This window comes from Micromonas commoda, chromosome 1 (assembly GCF_000090985.2).
Source record: "Micromonas commoda chromosome 1, complete sequence".
Taxonomy (NCBI): domain Eukaryota; kingdom Viridiplantae; phylum Chlorophyta; class Mamiellophyceae; order Mamiellales; family Mamiellaceae; genus Micromonas; species Micromonas commoda.
Window position 1 is genome coordinate 959,157 of NC_013038.1, and position 17,959 is coordinate 977,115.

Genomic DNA, 17,959 nt, shown 5'->3' on the forward strand with positions numbered 1-17,959 from the left:
CCTATGGCGCCTAGTTAGGCCCCGTCAGGACGGCGAGCGCGCTGAGCGGCTCACTAATACGCTGTTCGGCGCCAAAATTGGAGGACGACATCGTCAGGAGCGCGCATTGGTGTTGACGAGTTTGCGTCGCACGAAACGACGTTGCGCCTGAGCTACGGTTTCAGCGGCGAGTTGACGGTCTATTAACTCGTAAAACCATGACATTGTCGTAGCTAAGGCGCAACATCGTATCTGACGACGCAAACTCGTCAACACCAAGGCGCGCTCCTGATGATGGCGTCCTCCATCTTTGGCGCCGAGTAGCGTGATTGCCAGTTGTCTAGCGCGCTCGCCGTCCAGACTGGGCGCCATACGGAAAAAAAACACGCGCGACCCTGTTTGTTTGGCGCGGAGCACGTGTCTGTATTTGCAACCGACCGGTGATCGTATGGTAACCACCGTGCCGACCGAAAGTCAACGATATAGGGAGTATGGTCTATTCAGCCCTAATGAAATTCAGAATCCTTCGAAGGTAAAAAGCACTCAAAACGAAAGTGCAGCTGCCTTTCAGGGTTTTTTTTGCGGCGGACAGCCTCACAGGTGTCCACGCTGGGCCAACCGCAATAGGAGATGTACAGCGCTATTCGCACTTTTGTGAGACGCGCATTTCCTGCGGCAACCGCGCGCCAACCCGCAGTCACGGCTGCCCATGTACAAACGATATGCATGAACGCCTGCCGCGGGATGGCAACTGGTCCCGCGGCAGGTGGCCACATCTCAGATGAGCTGCTCGATAAGCTAGGCTCACTTTCCACGCAAGCCCTGATTGATGGCCTCTGGGTCATGGGATGGCCAACATCTCACATCATGGGTGCTCGACCGTTGACAGAAGGTCAAAAGAAGATGATCGGTCGTGCCATCACTATCCAGTTTGCTGCTGCCCGCCCCGATATTGCGGCGGACAAGCCCAGCGGTACTGACTCTCCTGAATACGAGGCTTTCGAGCTCGTGAACGGAAAAGAGGTCATCGTGATGTCTTCAGTTGGTCCGTGGGAATCTGTCGGCGGCGACATAAAATTCTTGCGGTTGTTCCAGCGTGGGGTGAGTCGGCACTAAACTCAACATCTACAGAAATCTTATCCTCTCTCCGTCAAAAACTTCCCTCCTAGTTTCTTCAAAAGCTTAACACCCAGCCATTTGGGACGGGTCCGACTTGTCTTGACTAACTAAGAATGACGTAATCCACCATCTCTCATTGCACAGTGCGCCGGGTTAGTCACCGATGGCTCTGTCCGCGACACGGCAGTTCTCCGAGAATATGGCTTCCCCGTTTTTTCGCACTCAACCACTCCTCGGCAGGGACCGCATGTGCACCAACCTTGGTCCTGCAACACAGTAATCAATTGCGGGGGCGTAGTCGTCCGACCCGGCGACGCGATCATCGGTGACCAAGATGGCGCCGTCGTGATTCCTGCGTCCCATGCCCAGCAGGTTTATGACATCGCTCACAGCAGAGAAGTGATCGAGGAAATCGTAAAGGAGGAACTTACCAAGAATCCTGGACCCCCTGGCAAGTTTTACCCCTTCATGTCTGGCAAAATAAAACCAAACTCTCCTCTCGGTCAACTTCTAACTTCCAAAGGAGTCAAGTTCGTACACTGTGCAGCTCGCCCCGGAACGCGACTGGGCGTTCCAACAGTTGCACCCACCGGCGCTACGCTTGGTTCTCGTCGCACTGTGGGCGGCCCATGCAATATGTCGACGTACACGCAGACGGAAGCTCATTATCAGTCTGTTTTGAAACAGTTTGCCGAACATAAGGCATGCGCGGTTCTCCGCACACCGATCGTTGGGGCTTGCACTCCTGCTATGAATGCCGCAGTTGACGGCGGGTTCAAACTGGTTGAGTTCACGCTAACGACACCTGGATGCCTTGATTCTGTTGCTGAATACGCTTCCCGAAAAGATGTGCTCACGGGTGTAGGCACGGTAATGACGGTCGACGATGCCAAGAGAGCTTTGGATGCAGGCGCACAGTTTATCGTCAGTCCAGTGCTAATTCCTGAAGTCGTCGAATGGTGTGCTGCCAACAAGATCGTGTGTGCCCCTGGATGCCAAACCCCTTCTGAAATGGTCCAAGCCTGGAAGCTCGGCGCGCCTATCCAAAAGCTTTTCCCAGGTGTCGCAGGCGGCCCTGCTTGGGTTAGGGCCGTCTCTGCGGCGCTGCCAATGTTACGCATCAACCCGACTTCTGGCGTTGAGATAAGCACTGCTGCCGATTATCTCCGTGCTGGTGCATCATCTCTTGGATTCGTCGCGCCAGCTTTTCCCCCAAAACTTGTGGAAAATAAGGAATGGGATGCCATTTCTAAGATAGCCTCAGAAATCCAGGCAGCCGTCAAGTCTGCATAGATTTAAACCCACTCGGCCAGTCGAAGGCATCTGGGCACGCACACGAATTGAATTGTCGTCCCACGGCAAGTCAAGGGGCTAAGGATGGAACCGAAATATGTATATACAGTATTAATTGAAATCCTTTCAAATAAGTCGTTCACGCGCTTGACTCACGGAGTATGCTCATGTTAAATTTCAAAGCTGGGAACACGACCTCACATGTGTGCACAGTGATAATTTAATGAAAAAACGATGTTCTACTGATCATACGCATGCATATTCAGCAGCCGCGGCTATCAAACTTTCATATCCAAATGGCTACTCCTTTCATTTCAGAGTGTACCTCTGCCGCTCCCTGGAGAAAATACGGTCGGCCGATACTCTGGGTAGTACATAGAGCTTCGAACATACCGCTCGAGTCCTTCAATCCCTTCACGACTAATCATGTGTGCTATTTTCCCACCTCGATTCTCCCGGTCTTCATCTACAGCTTGTTTCATAACAGCAGCTGCAACTTTTACGCTGACATCCCGAATGTCTGCAATACGAGGATAAATAGCTCGCCTCCGAATGGCTCCATCATGGAGGGTTTTTGGTATCGCCTCCGCCGCAGCATTAAGCATTCCATCGCTGATGTAGTTACTTCCAACAAGTATGCTTCCAAGGCCTAGGCCGGGAAAAACGTAAAGGTTGTTGCCTTGATTCGCAACCATAGTCACTCCGCCCCTGGACACGTCATCAAAAGGTGATCCGGCTGAGAATATCGCCCTTCCTTCAGTTGCATTCGCTGCTGCTTCCGCGGTACATTCTGCCCTGCTTGTTGGGTTCGACAGAGGCATAATGATGGGGTTTTTGTTAAGTTCTCCCATCCGAGTAAGGATCTCATGAGTGAACAATCCACTTACTGTGCTCGCGCCCAAAAGTGCGGTTGGCTTAGCAGATTCAATAACTTCTCTGAGGTTGATTCCGTCTGGCAAGTCCCGACGGCTTTCGGCGAACGGTCGCAGATCATCTACTCCAGGTTCCCCTTCTTTAAGCTCTCTATTGTTTGTTATGAGCCCATGTTTGTCAAGAATATAGAAGCGCTCGAAAGCTTGTTGTGGGCTTAGCCCGTGGTGAACCAAGGCAGCGTGGATGAAATTAGCGATACCCATGCCTGCGCTCCCAGCGCCACACACCACAAATGTCTGTTCGGTGATGGCGCCAGAGGATTTACCCATCGCCGCCATCGCGCCGTAAATCCCGGCAAGAACCACGACCGCAGTCCCCTGGATATCGTCGTTGAAGCAAAGTACATTTTCCCGATGCCGTTTGAGAATAGGCATGGCGTGATCTGTTGAAAAGTCTTCAAACTGTACTAGCGCTTTCGGCCACCGATTTTTGACAGCTTGAATGAACTCATCAACAATATTCATGAACGCGTCGCCCTTAATACGTTTTTGAGGAAGGCCAAAATAGTATGGATCAGCGAGCAGCTCCTCATTGTCGGTACCGACATCAAGAACGCAGGGAAGCACAGAACTCGGCTCGATGCCGGCACCTGCGACGTAAAGGTCCAGCTTACCAACGCTTATGCCCATCCCATGTGCACCTAGGTCCCCAAGACCCAAAACTCGCGACCCATCTGTGACGACAATGACACTTACATCATTCTTCCAGTTGTACATCATCGCATTAAAGTGACCCACGTCGTCGGCACTGAAGTACATTCCTCGTGGACGCCGAAATAGTCTGCTATATTGGAGACACGCCTCACCAACAGTCGGAGTGTAAATCACTGGTGCAAGTTCCTCAATATGATCAACCAAAAGTCGATAGAACAAGGTTTCGTTTCGGTCCTGTAGCGCCTGCATAGATCTCCACCTAAACATGCCCGTTTTTCCCTTCTCGGTCAAATTTGTCCATATCTTTTTGCACTGTTGCTCAATCGTGAAGTAGCGAGGAGGGGTCAGCCCTCGTATTCCTAGGCGCTCTTTTTCAGCCAGGCTGAACCCCGTGCCTTTGTTGTATATTGGGTTCAGCAATACTTCTATACCTCGGTTCGTGTCAGCATGCATAATCATCACGTCGTTTTCAGCAAACCGACAGGTGTGAGTACGATCAGCGAAGTAGTTCGTCTCTCTTTGAGCGAACCCACAGGGACGCGAAGATGCATACTCTCTAGTACTCGTCGGCGCAAGAAAGCCTAACGCAGAGACAGTTGATCTCCACGAGTCGATCAACGCGGGAGTATAATCAGACATGCAGTTTGGCCTTGATCCAGATTTGCGAACGACTTTTGCGGCCTGGAGAAATCCCCGAAGTTTTCTCGCGGCTCGCATCTGTACGCTAGAATCCGAACTTCTGCAGCCAAAGAGTTGTGTTCGTGTCTTGTAAAACTTGAATTTTCCAACCTCCAAAGAAGTTCCGATCTCAAAATCTTCCTGCTTCACTTCCTTTCATTCGTACCTGTGTGAAATTTGACAACGACAGACGGCAGACGACGATATCCGTGACACCGTTGACTGAGGGCATGAAGATCAGTTTATCTTCGAAGGACGTTGCAGCGAACAACGAGAAAGGACGATGAAAAGACCAGTTTCCCCATATGTCCCCATATCGGTGACTTTTCGGTCGGCAATAAAGTTACCATACGATCACCGGTCGGTTGCAAAACTCGACACGCGCCCCGCGCCAAATAAACAGGGTCTCATCGCGTCTAGTTTGGACGGCGCGCGCGCTGGGCCGCTTGTTAATACGCTGTTCCGTGCCAAACAGGGAGGACATCATCATCGGTAGTGCGCGTCAACGTTGCCGAGTTTGCGTCGTCAGATGTTGCGTTGCAGCTGAACTTAGTAGACTTTGACCGCGACTAAAGAACAGACGGTTTAATTTATATATCAGCACTTTTCATACATTTTAGACCGTCGTTTCTTGCGTTCTTGAGGCGAAGTAAATCTTCGCCGTAGAACAGTTAGGAAACACTCAAAGCGCGCAATACTCATGGACAATAATGCGCGACACAATCGGAGGCCGCACTCCGTGTTTAGCGCCGAGCAGCATCTTTGCAAGCGGCCAAGCGCGCTCGCCGTCCTAACTGGGCCTCACGAGGCGCCATCGAAATCAACGAGTCAACGATATAGGGAAACTGTCGAAGCGGAAAAGGGGTTGTCGGTTTCAAAGTTTTCTGTATGAGAAACGTGACAGAATCTGTTTCCAGTCCCATCAAAGTACTCGAGCTGCGCATAACTTCGTTCTCACTCAACCGGCAAATGCACTCGTCCACAGTTACGTTTTCGTGTGAAATTGTGTCTGAGGTTTTGCGACACTTCTTTCCCATCCGTGCGCGGCGATATCACTTTTGTATTGCAAACAGTCAGAAAGCTCATGATTTGGATCGTAAATTAGTCGTTAGTGTTAATATAAAAAATGCCTCCGGCAGGATTTTGCTTCATTGAGACTCGCGAAATCGGTCAGGTGTACCAGCCAGTATTCTTATGAAACTTGCGAAAGTAAGGGTTTTTAATATTTATTTTATGTACCTTGCTTCGCACGTTCGTTCGTAAGTTTCGAAAGTTTCGTATCTTCGAATGAAGGCACCTTCGTAAGGAACGAAGGTAACTTTTAGCAACTTTAAGCTGCCTGACCATGACAACAGCCTAAATCTTCTCCACGCTTCGTAGCCTGCGGTGTCTCCCCCTTCAGACAACTAAGTCACGGAGCAGTCAAGAAACGAAACTAAATTTTCGGATACCCACGACCACTATTCCTTTCTTCTCCAGGAGCGAAGGAGCGAACACCCAAGAGGTAATGTAAACGCGAGTTACTCGAAAATGAACATAAATAACTTACCTTCAAACGACAAAACTGGCTGCACCGGTCCCCCGCAAACTTTTAAGTCTCGCACCAGTGACGATCAAACGCTGCCCGCTCTCTTCTGGGATGGCGGGGAAAATTGGATAAACGAGGATGATTGTGCCGATTTTGCCGCTTTGCAGTCCCTAAAGCGCGAAACGACCACTCCAAAAGAGCGCGCGGAGCGCTACAAGGCAGAAGGGAACGAGGCATTGAAGTTTATGAAGAACAAACTTTATGTCCGAAAGGCTGTCCAGTTCTACACCCTCGCTTTGCAAGAAAAATTCGACGATGCAGCCTTGCGGTCTATATTATTTGGGAATCGTGCACAAGCGGCATTGATCCTTGGAAACTACCGAAAAGCACATGTCGATGCAGAGAGATGCGTGGGATTAGATCCTGCAAACGTGAAAGGCTGGTTTCGAGCTGCTAAAAGTGCCATCGAGCTTAACGATCCTGTTAAGTGTATGAAAATGTGCACCGAAGGGCTCGAACTAGACCCCAAAAATAAAGAGTTGAACACGTTACTGGCCGATGCAAGAAAAACAAAAAAAACGAAGGACATGCAACTGCAACGGCGGCAATATCGTGAAAGTCATGCAAAACTTTACATCCGCGAGATAGTGAAAAGGGGCTTGCAGTTTGGCCCTCCTGGATTTGCAACTGGAGAGCGCTTCCCCGAACTGTCTGCGCAGAACTTTCTGTCCTATTGGGTACTATTTCTCTATCCTGAAGTCATGCATACTGACGTAATTGAGGATTTTGATGAGCGGCAAAAATTCTCGACGCAGCTTGACCTTATGTTTGGACCGGATGTGCAAGCGCCCGAATGGGACACTGCAGGTGCCTACAAGAGAGACAGGTTAGAAATATACTACATCACAAACTCAGCACCTGCTTATCCGGCAAGTGTTTTTGAGCAAAAGGTGTTGAGCTCAAATTGTGCAGGCACTTGTGCTGCAAAGGATTTCGAGTTGACAGAGCGAGCGAAATTGGAAATGCGTAAAGTCCTTGTCGACGAAACTTGCAGTTTGGCTGATATACTGACAGCAGATGGACATGTCATATGTGGGCATCCAGTGTTTTACGTCGTTGCCCTGGGGACAAAGTTTCGGGAAAGATTTTTGAAGGATGCGTGGAAGCTCTAGGTGTTGCTGACGGCATGTTTGATGTTTAATCATGATTCGAAACATTAATCTTGATTCCGCAGACTGCCGTGACTCGACTCTACCCGCGCACTAAAAAAGTCGTAAATCATGTTCGAGTACGCGGCCTGATTCATGACGTTTCGAGCACGAAACTGACATGGAAAAAGCTCCAACGGATCCAAGAATCAGATAAATGCGGAAAAGATAACGAAATCTTCGGCAGCACCTTTAAATGTAGGAAGCTTCTTGCCAAATACCTGTACACATGCCACACGAAAGGTGGCACGTGTCTCGCATATACTGCGGATTCCTCTCACACTCATTTTGCTCAGCCCAAACTTGGCATTGAATGTTTGCATTTCTGCATCCTCCGAAGTTGGTTTCTCTTCCTTCCCTTAGCACCCGCTGTCTTGCATCGAACTCGGTCGATGATGAAACATGTAGCCACTTTGTTGCTGTCCATTTCTCTCCGAGAACAACAGGACAGCCTGCGTGGGTACTGCCGCCATCCAAATCACCACCTACTTTCATGTTCCAAAATAGAATTGCATCACCCTTTTTGGGGATCACGGTGATTCCATTTTTAGCGCAAGCATGGTGAATCGGTTCAGGTTTAACTTGCAGAGATTCTGCGCTTGGAAAAACCGTTTCACCTCCATCCTTCGAAAGCAGCAAACCTCCGTTATAATGTTAAAGGCGAATGATATCAAGGGCAAATACCTTGACATCTGAAAGGTACATCAACACAGTCGCAATTCTGTTGTTTTTCATCCCCCCCTCATGGAAAAAATAATCAAAGTGCGACTGGTATTCTTGACCAATTTGGTAACGCAGGACTTGAATGGGCTCCCCGTGAGCCGCAGGTATTTGAGTCCATGCCGCAATTCGTCGCTCAATTCGTCGGACCACATCATTCATTCCTAAGGGGAAAACTCTGGATATGAGCGGTCAAAAATCAGGAGGTGCTTCGACTACTAGACACCTGTAGGTACAAATGATCCTGTTGATGTGCGAATATTGCTAAAGGAACTGCCTCCATTAGATGCGTCAACAACGCCAGATTTATACATGTTTGGCCTCGCGTACTCCTCGAAAAATGGAGCAAACACGTCACATGAACTGCACGTGAACTTCAGCGCGTTAAACAAAATCAAAATGTGGAAAAACCCTCACCACAAGCAAATCACATTCACGCTCTGAGAGGAAACCTATGTGCATAAATGCTCGTGGATTGTCCAGAGATACGACTTGGATGTTTCGCGGGTCGAAATTTTGTGGCACGCCGCCTCTGTCCAGCCGGTTGAGTTCACCTTTAACTTTTGCTGAAGACGCAGCCAATCCTTCCTTGGCTTCCTGGAAAATTGGCTAAAAAGTGGGTTTGTTTGAAATTCTTTTTAACGCGAAGATAGCCTTTAAAGAAACTCGTATGACTTTTTGCGTGCAAGCTTACAATATTTTTGCTGTTATTCTCATCCTCTGGGCGTGCATGACCTTTCGATGCGAGTTGGTTCGCTTCCTTGAGAGCTGTTGCGTCCTTTTGTCCGTAACCGGCAGCCCAGGGGGAAATAGAACTTGAGGCCGCTATGGGACGAGGAACATCGGCCACCGCCGAAAAGATGAGGCTCGGGACCGCCGAGGCGAAGAGCAAAAAGATGAGTGCAGCGGATGCATACACCCATAAGAAAAAGGACCACGGTTTGTACAGACGCATCGTGTGAATTGTCGTGTGGGTCTGCTCAATAGGTGTTCTTCTGCGGGCCCTACACAGCCCGCCAGTAGCACGATAAGTTACGTGACAAAGTGGTTGCATTTCGCATGTCGCTAGAAGGCACCAGGTGCGCACAAACACATCAATACGCTCGCGCGCCTTCGGAATATCGCCCGTAACATGCGCGCGGTTCTGTGACAATTACTTCTACTTTTACCCTCATATTGTCTATCCTTCGAAGGTATCCATACGAACGAAGGTACGAATGAAGGACACTTATTCTGGATTTCAACCAGCAGGTTGGCACACTTTTAAGCCGATAAAATGATAAGTTATCACCTTTAACTTTGGAGCTGAAGGTACCATTGATTTAATCGTCGTATGGTAACATAGTCATCAAATTCACGTTCCAACTTTAAACTCAGACTTATCATCGTGTTCCTAAAGCGATACCTATAAGGTATCGCTTTAGGTGTTCCAACCTGGTTGAAATCCAGAATACCTTCGTATTGAAATCCAGAATACGAAGGTAGTACTTATTAGCTTATTAGCTTAGTCTACAGCTTATTCTACTGTATTAACTGTATGTGTAAGAGGCTGGTTCGAGGATAAGTTTCCCATTTTTCGTGCAACGCGGGGGCCCTGTGGCCTATTATTACAGCAGTGTCAGGAGAGGCGTAAATTCATGCATGGTAAACAATTTTCGGCATCGTTTCGAGCTCAGCGCGACGCGGCTATGCCGACCACCTGGGGACGGACGCGCTGCACCACACCGCACACACCGCATATATCTACGTGACTATCCGGGCACTGGCTGTAGAGGCGTTCATAACTAGCTACTAGCTAGCGCTAGCTAGTAGCTACTAGCTAGCTAGCTAGCTACTAGCGCTAGCTAGCTAGCTAGTGGGGGAACGTTATGTGACTACCGGTGACTATTCAATATATAGTCAAAAAATTTAAATAGTTCATAACGTTCCCCAACTAGCTACTAGCTAGCTGAGCTAGCTAACTAACTCTAGTTAGCTAAGTGCTACCTTCGCATCAAATTGCGTGATTTTGAAAGGAATGTCTCAGAAGTTCCGACCAATCAACCTGAAAAGAATTCGAGCCCGAACCTGCCTTATATTTTAGTCTAACCTTTATTTTATCAGTCTATGAGTATGAGTATTTCATAGACTAGTATTTCGATAGTCTATTTATTTATCACCTGTAAAAGATCCGAACGAAGTAAGGTATTCTATAAGGACTTCTCAAGAAAAAAGGAAAATTTGCAAAAGCGGCGGCGCTGCGTTGGAGCGAGATGGACGAATCGAGTCAGCACAAAGAGCATCGCCCGCCGCGCACGGGTGGTAAGGCAAAACAGAGGGGGAAGAGTGGAAAAACGAAAGTAATTGATGAAGGAAAATTACAGGGTAAAAATCCGCGAGCGTTCATCTTCAAGTCTTCTTCGAAGGCGAAGAAGGCGAGGACGATCGCAGCTGAGAAACAGCAACGCAAACTCCGCGTGCCCGTCGTCGATCGGCAGTCAAACGAGCCGCCGCCGTACGTTGTCGTAGTGCAAGGACCACCAGCATGCGGCAAATCGACAGTTATCCGCTCGCTTGTAAAGCATTATACCCGTCACGCGCTGTCTGAGGTGAAAGGACCGATTACGGTGGTAAGCGGCAAGAAGCGACGAATCCAGTTTGTTGAGGTCGGCAACGATTTGAATGAGATGATTGACGCTGCCAAGCTTGCTGACTTGGTACTTCTCGTAGTAGATGGCAGCTATGGGTTCGAGATGGAGACATTTGAGTTCCTAAATGTCCTTCAGGTGCACGGTTTCCCAAAAGTGATTGGTGTACTGACACATCTCGACCAATTTTGCGATTCAAAACAACTTCGGAAGCAGAAGAAGAGCATGAAGGCGCGTTTCTGGTCGGAAATACACAACGGCGCAAAACTGTTTTACTTGAACGGCACGCGAAACGGGCAATATCTAAAGCGGGATACTCTGAATCTGGCACGCTTTATTTCAACCGCGAAGTTCAAACCTCTCACATGGCGCAGCACGCATCCTTACGTTGTGGGTGATAGGTTTGAAGATATCACACCGCCACGTGAAGAAAACGACGTGCAACATTCAGAATGCGATGTCGCTATCTACGGATGGTTGCACGGCTGTAACATGAGAACTGGGCAACTTGTCCACATCGCAGGTGTTGGTGACTGCACAGTAGATGACATACAGACCCTTCCAGATCCATGTCCTCTGCCTTCGTCAGATAAAAAGCAAAGAAAGCTTGTTGATCAGTCGAAGAGTATATACGCACCCATGACCGATATCGGTGGGCTCCTTTATGATAAAGATGCCGTATACGTGAATATGGACGACAGAGATGTTAACTTCTCAAGGCGCATCAAGGAAGGCGAGAACAGTAGTGGCAGCCTCAGATTCGATGCAGAAAGTACAGAGCACAAGAAGGCCGGGATCGACATGGTCTATGGCTTGCAGGACGCGCAAATATCACTCGATGATAAACTTAGAGCATCGGGAATTCAGTTTTTCGTGGGACGAAAGACATTTAAAGGGGATGGCGTGGAAAGCTTGGGATACAACAAAGTTGATTTCCAAGACAAATTCCAAGGCTTTAACAGTGGTAATCAAGCGATAGATCAGCACGACAGCGGCAACGGCCCCGACTACAAGGAAATCAGGATGAGACGCGCAGCCAATTTTGCTAAAAATCACGCCGTCGTGGAAAAGGAAGGAAAAAAAATTGAGGAACCGGATGGAAACAATATCTCAGGTCATATGGAGATAAATATGGTTACAAAGACAACAGCACGCGAAATTTGCTTGTTTGGAACTGCGTACGAATCTCATCAAGATGCACAAGAAAATAATACACCTGTCCCGAGTAATAACAGTGGTGGTTTCTTCAAACGGGCAGGTCACATGACTTCAGATGCTTTCGATGCTTCAAAATCTATTACCTTCGAGGGTAGCAAGTTTCAACACTTGCTCTTTTTTGATGATCACGGGCTGGGCAGCAGATTTGTGACAGGCGACTGGACGGCGGCGGCATGTAGAAATGATCACGTCACGAAATCTGAAGCTAAGTTAGGTCGTGGGAAAAGGGGCGGGGATTGTGCTGATATTTACGGCAACTTTGAGGACTTAGAGACGGGCGATTTTTTGGGCACAACTGCAGGCCACCCTATGACCGACGATTGCCGCAAAATCGATGAGATAGTTGATATGGAAAACCATCAGAATTGCAAGAGCATTGTAAAAGGCGTGTTTCCATGCAAAACAAAGTCGATTGGGAAAGACGGAACCATAGAAAATGACACGAGCGTTTGCACCGACGTGAATAACCCTCTGTCTTACTTTGACTACGTGAAGGACGCGTTGCAAGAGCGCGCTCTAAAGACGCACCGTGAGCTCGATAGGCTGCCCGATACGACGCGCGAGGCTCTCGAAGGTTATCGTCCAGGTTCCTACCTTCGGCTAGTTCTAAGAAGCGTTCCGCGTGAATGGGTTGTACATTTCAATCCTATTCGTCCCATCCTTATCGGTGGCTTACTTGCCTCGGAGGATTCGTTTGGCTATCAACATTTACGTTTTAAAAAGCACAGGTGGTTCGGAAAAGTCCTGAAGAATCAAGATCCTCTCATCTTTTCAATTGGCTGGCGCAGATTTCAGTCGATTCCAGTGTACTCTGTAAAGGACGCGAACGGTCGTTATCGCATGATAAAGTATACTCCAGAACATATGCATTGTCATGCAACTATTTATGGGCCAATGATCCCACAGAATACAGGTGTCGTGGCGTTCCAGTCGTTAGCTGAAAAAGTTGTGTCATTCCGGATCTCAGCGACTGCCACTGTTCTCGAAGTAGATCATTCGATAAAAGTGATGAAAAAGCTCAAGCTTGTTGGATTGCCGACAAAAGTGTTCAAAAATACAGCCTATATTACTGGCATGTTCAATTCCGCGCTGGAGGTCGCAAAGTTCGAGGGCGCTGCATTGCGCACAGTTTCTGGCATCCGCGGACAAGTTAAAAAGGCAGCGAAGTTAGGACAGTCTGCGCCGCATTTGACAAAGTCTGTTCATGCTGGGTTTCATCCTCATGAGGAGGGAACATTCAGAGCTTCATTCGAGGATAAACTTCTTCTTTCTGATATTGTTTTCCTGCGCAGCTGGGTGCGTGTTGACGTTCCGAAGTACTTCAACCCGGTGACATCTTCCTTGGTTGGAAAGCATGGAAGTTGGAATGGCATGCGGACGGTGGCACAGCTTCGGCATGAACGAAAACTTTCCATTCCGGTCAATCGTGATTCCATCTACAAGCACATCGCACGACCGCTTCGTGTATTCAACAAACTACATGTGCCTAAATCGCTCCAGCGGGCTCTTCCATTCGAATCAAAACCTAAGATTGAGACAAAGAGGATGCAACGTACGCTTGAACAGAAGCGTGCAGTTGTTTTTGATTCAGAGGAAAAGAGTCTTGCAACACTGGTACAGCAACTGAGCACCATTCGTAACGACCGTGCTGGAAAAGTCAGATGCAAAGCGGTGTCAAAGAGAGAAAAACGAACAAAGCAGATCATCAAAGATGAAGTATGGCGAAAGGACCTTAGCAGACAAGAAAGGAAGAAGCGTTATCGCGAACAAGGTCACGCGCCAAGGACCAAAAGTTTGAAGAAATAACTAAGACTCGCAGGAAGGATTTCCAAACTGAATGTTATGGAATCACATGTTCTAACCACCAGAGAAATATTTTGTTACCGCACGGGGGGATGGACAACTGTGGATTGAACGAGGTCAGAGGTTTTCGGATCGCTCTCCCAGCCAACTGGAATGGTCTGTCTGTCAGGGTGCGCGCTGCCGACGAAAATAATAACTTTGTAGGAGCAAAGAACATCATATTAAATATCCAATATCTTCATCTTCAGTCTTCCAATTGAAGCGCTCGTTTTTTTGAATTTTGCCATTTTTCTTGAATTCAGCTGCAAGGGGTGGCCGTGCAGTCATGGAAACACCTGGTCAAATTTCACGCGCAGGCCACTGCGCAATGCGGCACATAAACAAAGAGTGCACGCAAAGCATGCTCATACCATAGCTATCTCTTTGGGGACATTCTCCTCTGGGATCGAGGCGTATTGCGAAAGGATCTCCCTGAATCGCTCGCCTGTCATCGTCTCGACTTCAAGTAGTTCCTCGACGATTACATCGATGGCCTCGCGGTTATCCTTGATTTGCCGCAGCGCAACGACATATGCTTCATCCGCAATACGTTTTGTGGCTACATCAATGTCATTTGCAAGTTTTTCAGACATGGCATTCCGCGCCATCATGCGCATGATCATGTCCCCTCCCTGGGATGAAGGATCATTCAAGGCCCAAGGGCCGACATCTGACATGCCGAAAGTGGTGACCATTTGTTTGGCCATGTTTGCAACTTGCTGAAGATCACCGGAAGCTCCTGTCGTGACCTCAGCGTGTCCAAAAATTACCTCTTCGGCTGCACGGCCGCCAAGAGCACCAACAACTCGGGCAAAAATTTGCTGCTTACTAATGAGGGAAGGGTCCTCTCCTGGAATAAACCAGGTTAGACCTTTGGCTTGACCACGCGGCACTAGGGTCACCTTCTGAACGGGATCGTGCCCGGGAGTGAGAGTACCACAGATCGCATGACCGACCTCGTGATATGCGACTAGTGATTTCGCCTTTCCATCAGTCATTCGGGTTCCCTCCATGCCGGCCACAATTCGGTCAACAGAGTCGTCAATCTCGACAAGCGTTATCGCGTCTTTCCCGCGTCGTCCAGTAAGTATCGCTGCTTCATTCAGTAAGTTTGAAAGATCTGCACCAGAAAATCCTGGGGTGCGTTTCGCAATCGTTTCAATATCAACGTCGTCGGTCAAACGTTTGTTCTTAGCGTGCACCTTCAAAATCTCAATGCGACCTTTGACATCGGGTACGTCAACAGTAACTTGACGGTCAAACCGTCCAGGGCGGAGAAGCGCGGGATCAAGGATATCAGCGCGATTGGTTGCCGCGACGACGATGACACCGGTATTTCCTTCAAACCCATCCATCTCAGTTAACAGCTGATTGAGTGTCTGCTCGCGCTCATCATTACCTCCGCCGATACCAGTTCCGCGGGAACGACCAACAGCGTCTATCTCGTCGACAAAGATTATGCAAGGAGCATTCTCTTTTGCCTTCTTAAATAGATCACGAACGCGGGAAGCGCCGACGCCGACAAACATCTCGACAAACTCCGACCCAGAGATGGAAAAAAATGGGACACCGGCCTCACCAGCAATTGCCTTAGCAAGGAGTGTCTTTCCAGTACCAGGAGGTCCGACTAGAAGAACACCCTTGGGTATTTTGGCACCAACCGATGTGAATCTTTCGGGCCGCTTAAGAAACTCGACAACTTCCATGAAATCATTTTTGGCTTCATCAACTCCGGCTACGTCGTCGAAGGTAACCCCGGTGTTTGGCTCCATTTGGAACTTTGCCTTTGACTTTCCAAAGGCCATCGGGTTGTTGCCCCCAGGACCTCCCATTCCACCGGGCATGCCGCCGCCATTACTTTGGTTGCGACGTGTCAGAAGAAAGAGGCCACCGACGAGAAGGAGAGGGAACGCGAGGTTGCCTAAAAGGTTGAGAAACACAGCGGAACCATCTTCTGCGTTCGTATGAGCAGCGAAGTCGACATTTTTCTCCCGGAACTTACTCAAAAGATCAGATGAGGTGCCAGGGAGCTGTACGCGGACGCGTTGAACGCGATTACCGAGCTCGGGAGAAATCGCTTCTACGATGGCAATGGTGCCGTTTTCATAGAGATCGACCTTTCTCACTCGGCCCAAGTCCAGATATTCCTGCCAAAAAGCAATACAAATGAGTTCTTTATTCTGCGTGTCGGCGAGGCAGGGGATAATTTGAGGCGAATGCGAAGGTTTGAAGCATACCAGAAAGCGAGAATATGACATTCGCGAAGAAGCCACCCCCTGGTCGTCTGCAGCTGAGGCTTCGCTGCTGGGCAGCATGGCCGTAGCCTGTGAAAAACACACAGCAAGGATGTCAGGATCCGTTACATTTCCTCAGCGAGCACACGGGCGACGTCGCGTGTCCTCCCAAAAACAAGTACTAACTTACCCCAAGAAGAGCTAAGCGAAGGACATTGCGCCGTTCGTGGGTTGGCATATCTTCAGAAAGCGCAGCCATCACTTCAGCCTGGTGGCAGCGCCCAAGCTGTGCTGCGGCCGCAACCATGGCACCGCCAAGTTTGTCTTCAGGACTCGGACCTGCATAACGAAAGAACGCAGAAACACGGGATCGTGGTTTTTGAGCGGAAATGTGAGATGCAATGCCGAATACACAAGTCGTAGAAGCCATGGTGTATGGCATCGGTGAGTCGCCGTTCGGTGGCTGACAAGCGTGGCTCAGTGTGTCGTTCAAGGCAACCGGGGGGAAAGGGTACAAAAGTCGACGATGACGTGGCACGCTCACGGACCTCCGTTTGCACCGCATCATTATCCGATCGTCGAGGAATAATTTAAATAGACTCTATCACACGAAGCTTAATATCTATTGATGATTAGAATATTACCTTCGAAGGTATTATATTAGGGCTAATAACGGTGAAATAAAGTCTGGTTTCACTTCGTTCGGAACGTATCCATATGTGAATTTGATCAAAATGTTAGTCAATTTCGGACGAGGAACGCCAGTGACGAAGTCACATTTAGTATTTATCATACATTCAACGAGTCAACGAAATCAACGAGTCAACGATATAGGGAGTATGGTTTATTGCGTAATGGTATTCCATATCTTTTTAAAAATGTTCAACCTAATATTTGTTTGCATTTCGGTTCACCACCCCATTGTATTCTTACCCGCCCGCATGGAATTGTATCCCACGTTTCTCTCCGGTCGTTCGCTAGGCAATCGAGTCCGAGCGCGGTCGCGGTCGTGGGTAATGATCATGTCCCTGGGCGGCTGTGTTCGCGCTGTTCGCACGCGGTGTATCCCTGTAACCGACACCGCCCAGGCATCGTTTCATATCAAAGTTATTGTCATAAATATGAAGGCCAGTGTTTGACATCTGTGTTACGGATTTTGTTTTTTTTTGGCGTGGCACGCTTCCGGAGGTGTATAGGGAGTGGCCGACGAGCCGCTTCGCGGCAGTTTCATCTCTAAACCCTGAAAACCCAACCCCAACCCCCTAAAGACGCGGCGCGGACCCTAAAGATAAAGCGTGCCGCTTGTTACTCGCGCGTCAGCGGCTACATGAGACCCTAAAGATACAGCGCGCCGCTTGTTACTCGCGCGTCAGCGGCTACATGAGCGCGCATCTTGCTCATGTAAAAAACCGCTCGTGGCAGCGCGTGGCACGCATCAGGATCTATACGGGGAAATTAACTCAAGGATGACTTGTCCTGCCCCGGGGCCAAAAACAAATCCGTAACACACGTGCGTGTTAAAAATGTTCTCCTTTGATCGACGTGCAGAATATATTAAGGTTACGGTTTTTTTTCCGCCGGGGCGGGACTGGTAATCCTTGAGTTGATTTTCCCGTATAGATCTTGAGGCGTGCCACGCGCTGACAGGAGCGGTTATTTACACGAGCAAGATGCGCGCTCATGTAGCCGCTGACGCGCGAGTAACAAGCGGCGCGCTGTATCTTTAGGGTTCGCGCCGTGTCTTTAAGGGGTGGGGGTTGGGTTTTCAGGGTTTAGAGTTCAAACAGCCGCGAAGCGGCTCGTCGGCCACTCCCTATATACATCCTGAAGCGTGCCACGCGCTGCCGGGGGGTCGTTCACAAAATACAGGCATCGCCTTCATTCGAAACCTTCGAAACCTTGCTTATGAGAAGGTACAGCCGATTTA

The 17,959-nt window shown here is 48.9% G+C and overlaps 7 protein-coding genes across 7 annotated transcripts; 3 read left to right on the forward strand and 4 right to left on the reverse strand.

Annotated features, from left to right (window-relative positions):
- Positions 1–93: 93 nt before the first annotated feature.
- MICPUN_55178 (predicted protein) lies at positions 94–351 on the reverse strand (the record flags this gene model as incomplete). Its single annotated transcript, XM_002507537.1, has 1 exon — positions 94–351. One exon carries the CDS (start codon positions 349–351, stop codon positions 94–96), a length of 258 nt encoding a protein of 85 aa, XP_002507583.1.
- Positions 352–609: 258 nt separating this feature from the next.
- Positions 610–2,640, forward strand: MICPUN_55179 (demethylmenaquinone methyltransferase/aldolase; the record flags this gene model as incomplete). The annotated part of the gene is made up of 2 exons (XM_002507144.1): positions 610–1,080; positions 1,243–2,640. 2 exons carry the CDS (start codon positions 610–612, stop codon positions 2,389–2,391), a joined length of 1,620 nt encoding a protein of 539 aa, XP_002507190.1. The 3' UTR covers positions 2,392–2,640.
- On the reverse strand, positions 2,593–4,616 carry NAD-ME (NAD dependent malate dehydrogenase; the record flags this gene model as incomplete). The annotated part of the gene is made up of 1 exon (XM_002507538.1): positions 2,593–4,616. One exon carries the CDS (start codon positions 4,614–4,616, stop codon positions 2,706–2,708), a length of 1,911 nt encoding a protein of 636 aa, XP_002507584.1. The 3' UTR covers positions 2,593–2,705.
- Positions 4,617–5,995: 1,379 nt separating this feature from the next.
- On the forward strand, positions 5,996–7,536 carry MICPUN_55181 (predicted protein). The gene has a single exon (XM_002507145.1). The coding sequence runs from the start codon at positions 6,186–6,188 to the stop codon at positions 7,353–7,355; it is 1,170 nt and encodes a 389-aa protein (XP_002507191.1). The 5' UTR covers positions 5,996–6,185; the 3' UTR covers positions 7,356–7,536.
- Positions 7,376–9,248, reverse strand: MICPUN_55182 (predicted protein). The gene is made up of 5 exons (XM_002507539.1): positions 8,806–9,248; positions 8,529–8,720; positions 8,338–8,443; positions 8,076–8,287; positions 7,376–8,015 (listed from the first exon to the last, which is right to left on the reverse strand). Exons 1-5 carry the CDS (start codon positions 9,163–9,165, stop codon positions 7,584–7,586), a joined length of 1,302 nt encoding a protein of 433 aa, XP_002507585.1. The 5' UTR covers positions 9,166–9,248; the 3' UTR covers positions 7,376–7,583.
- A 1,121-nt stretch (positions 9,249–10,369) lies between these two features.
- Positions 10,370–13,729, forward strand: MICPUN_65205 (predicted protein; the record flags this gene model as incomplete). The annotated part of the gene is made up of 1 exon (XM_002507146.1): positions 10,370–13,729. A coding segment is annotated over one exon (3,360 nt), but the record flags the coding sequence as incomplete, so codon positions are not given.
- Positions 13,730–13,953: 224 nt separating this feature from the next.
- Positions 13,954–16,261, reverse strand: FTSH2 (aaa-metalloprotease chloroplast precursor). The gene is made up of 3 exons (XM_002507540.1): positions 16,223–16,261; positions 16,036–16,122; positions 13,954–15,945 (listed from the first exon to the last, which is right to left on the reverse strand). Exons 2-3 carry the CDS (start codon positions 16,111–16,113, stop codon positions 14,164–14,166), a joined length of 1,860 nt encoding a protein of 619 aa, XP_002507586.1. The 5' UTR covers positions 16,114–16,122; positions 16,223–16,261; the 3' UTR covers positions 13,954–14,163.
- Between the last annotated feature and the right edge of the window lie 1,698 nt (positions 16,262–17,959).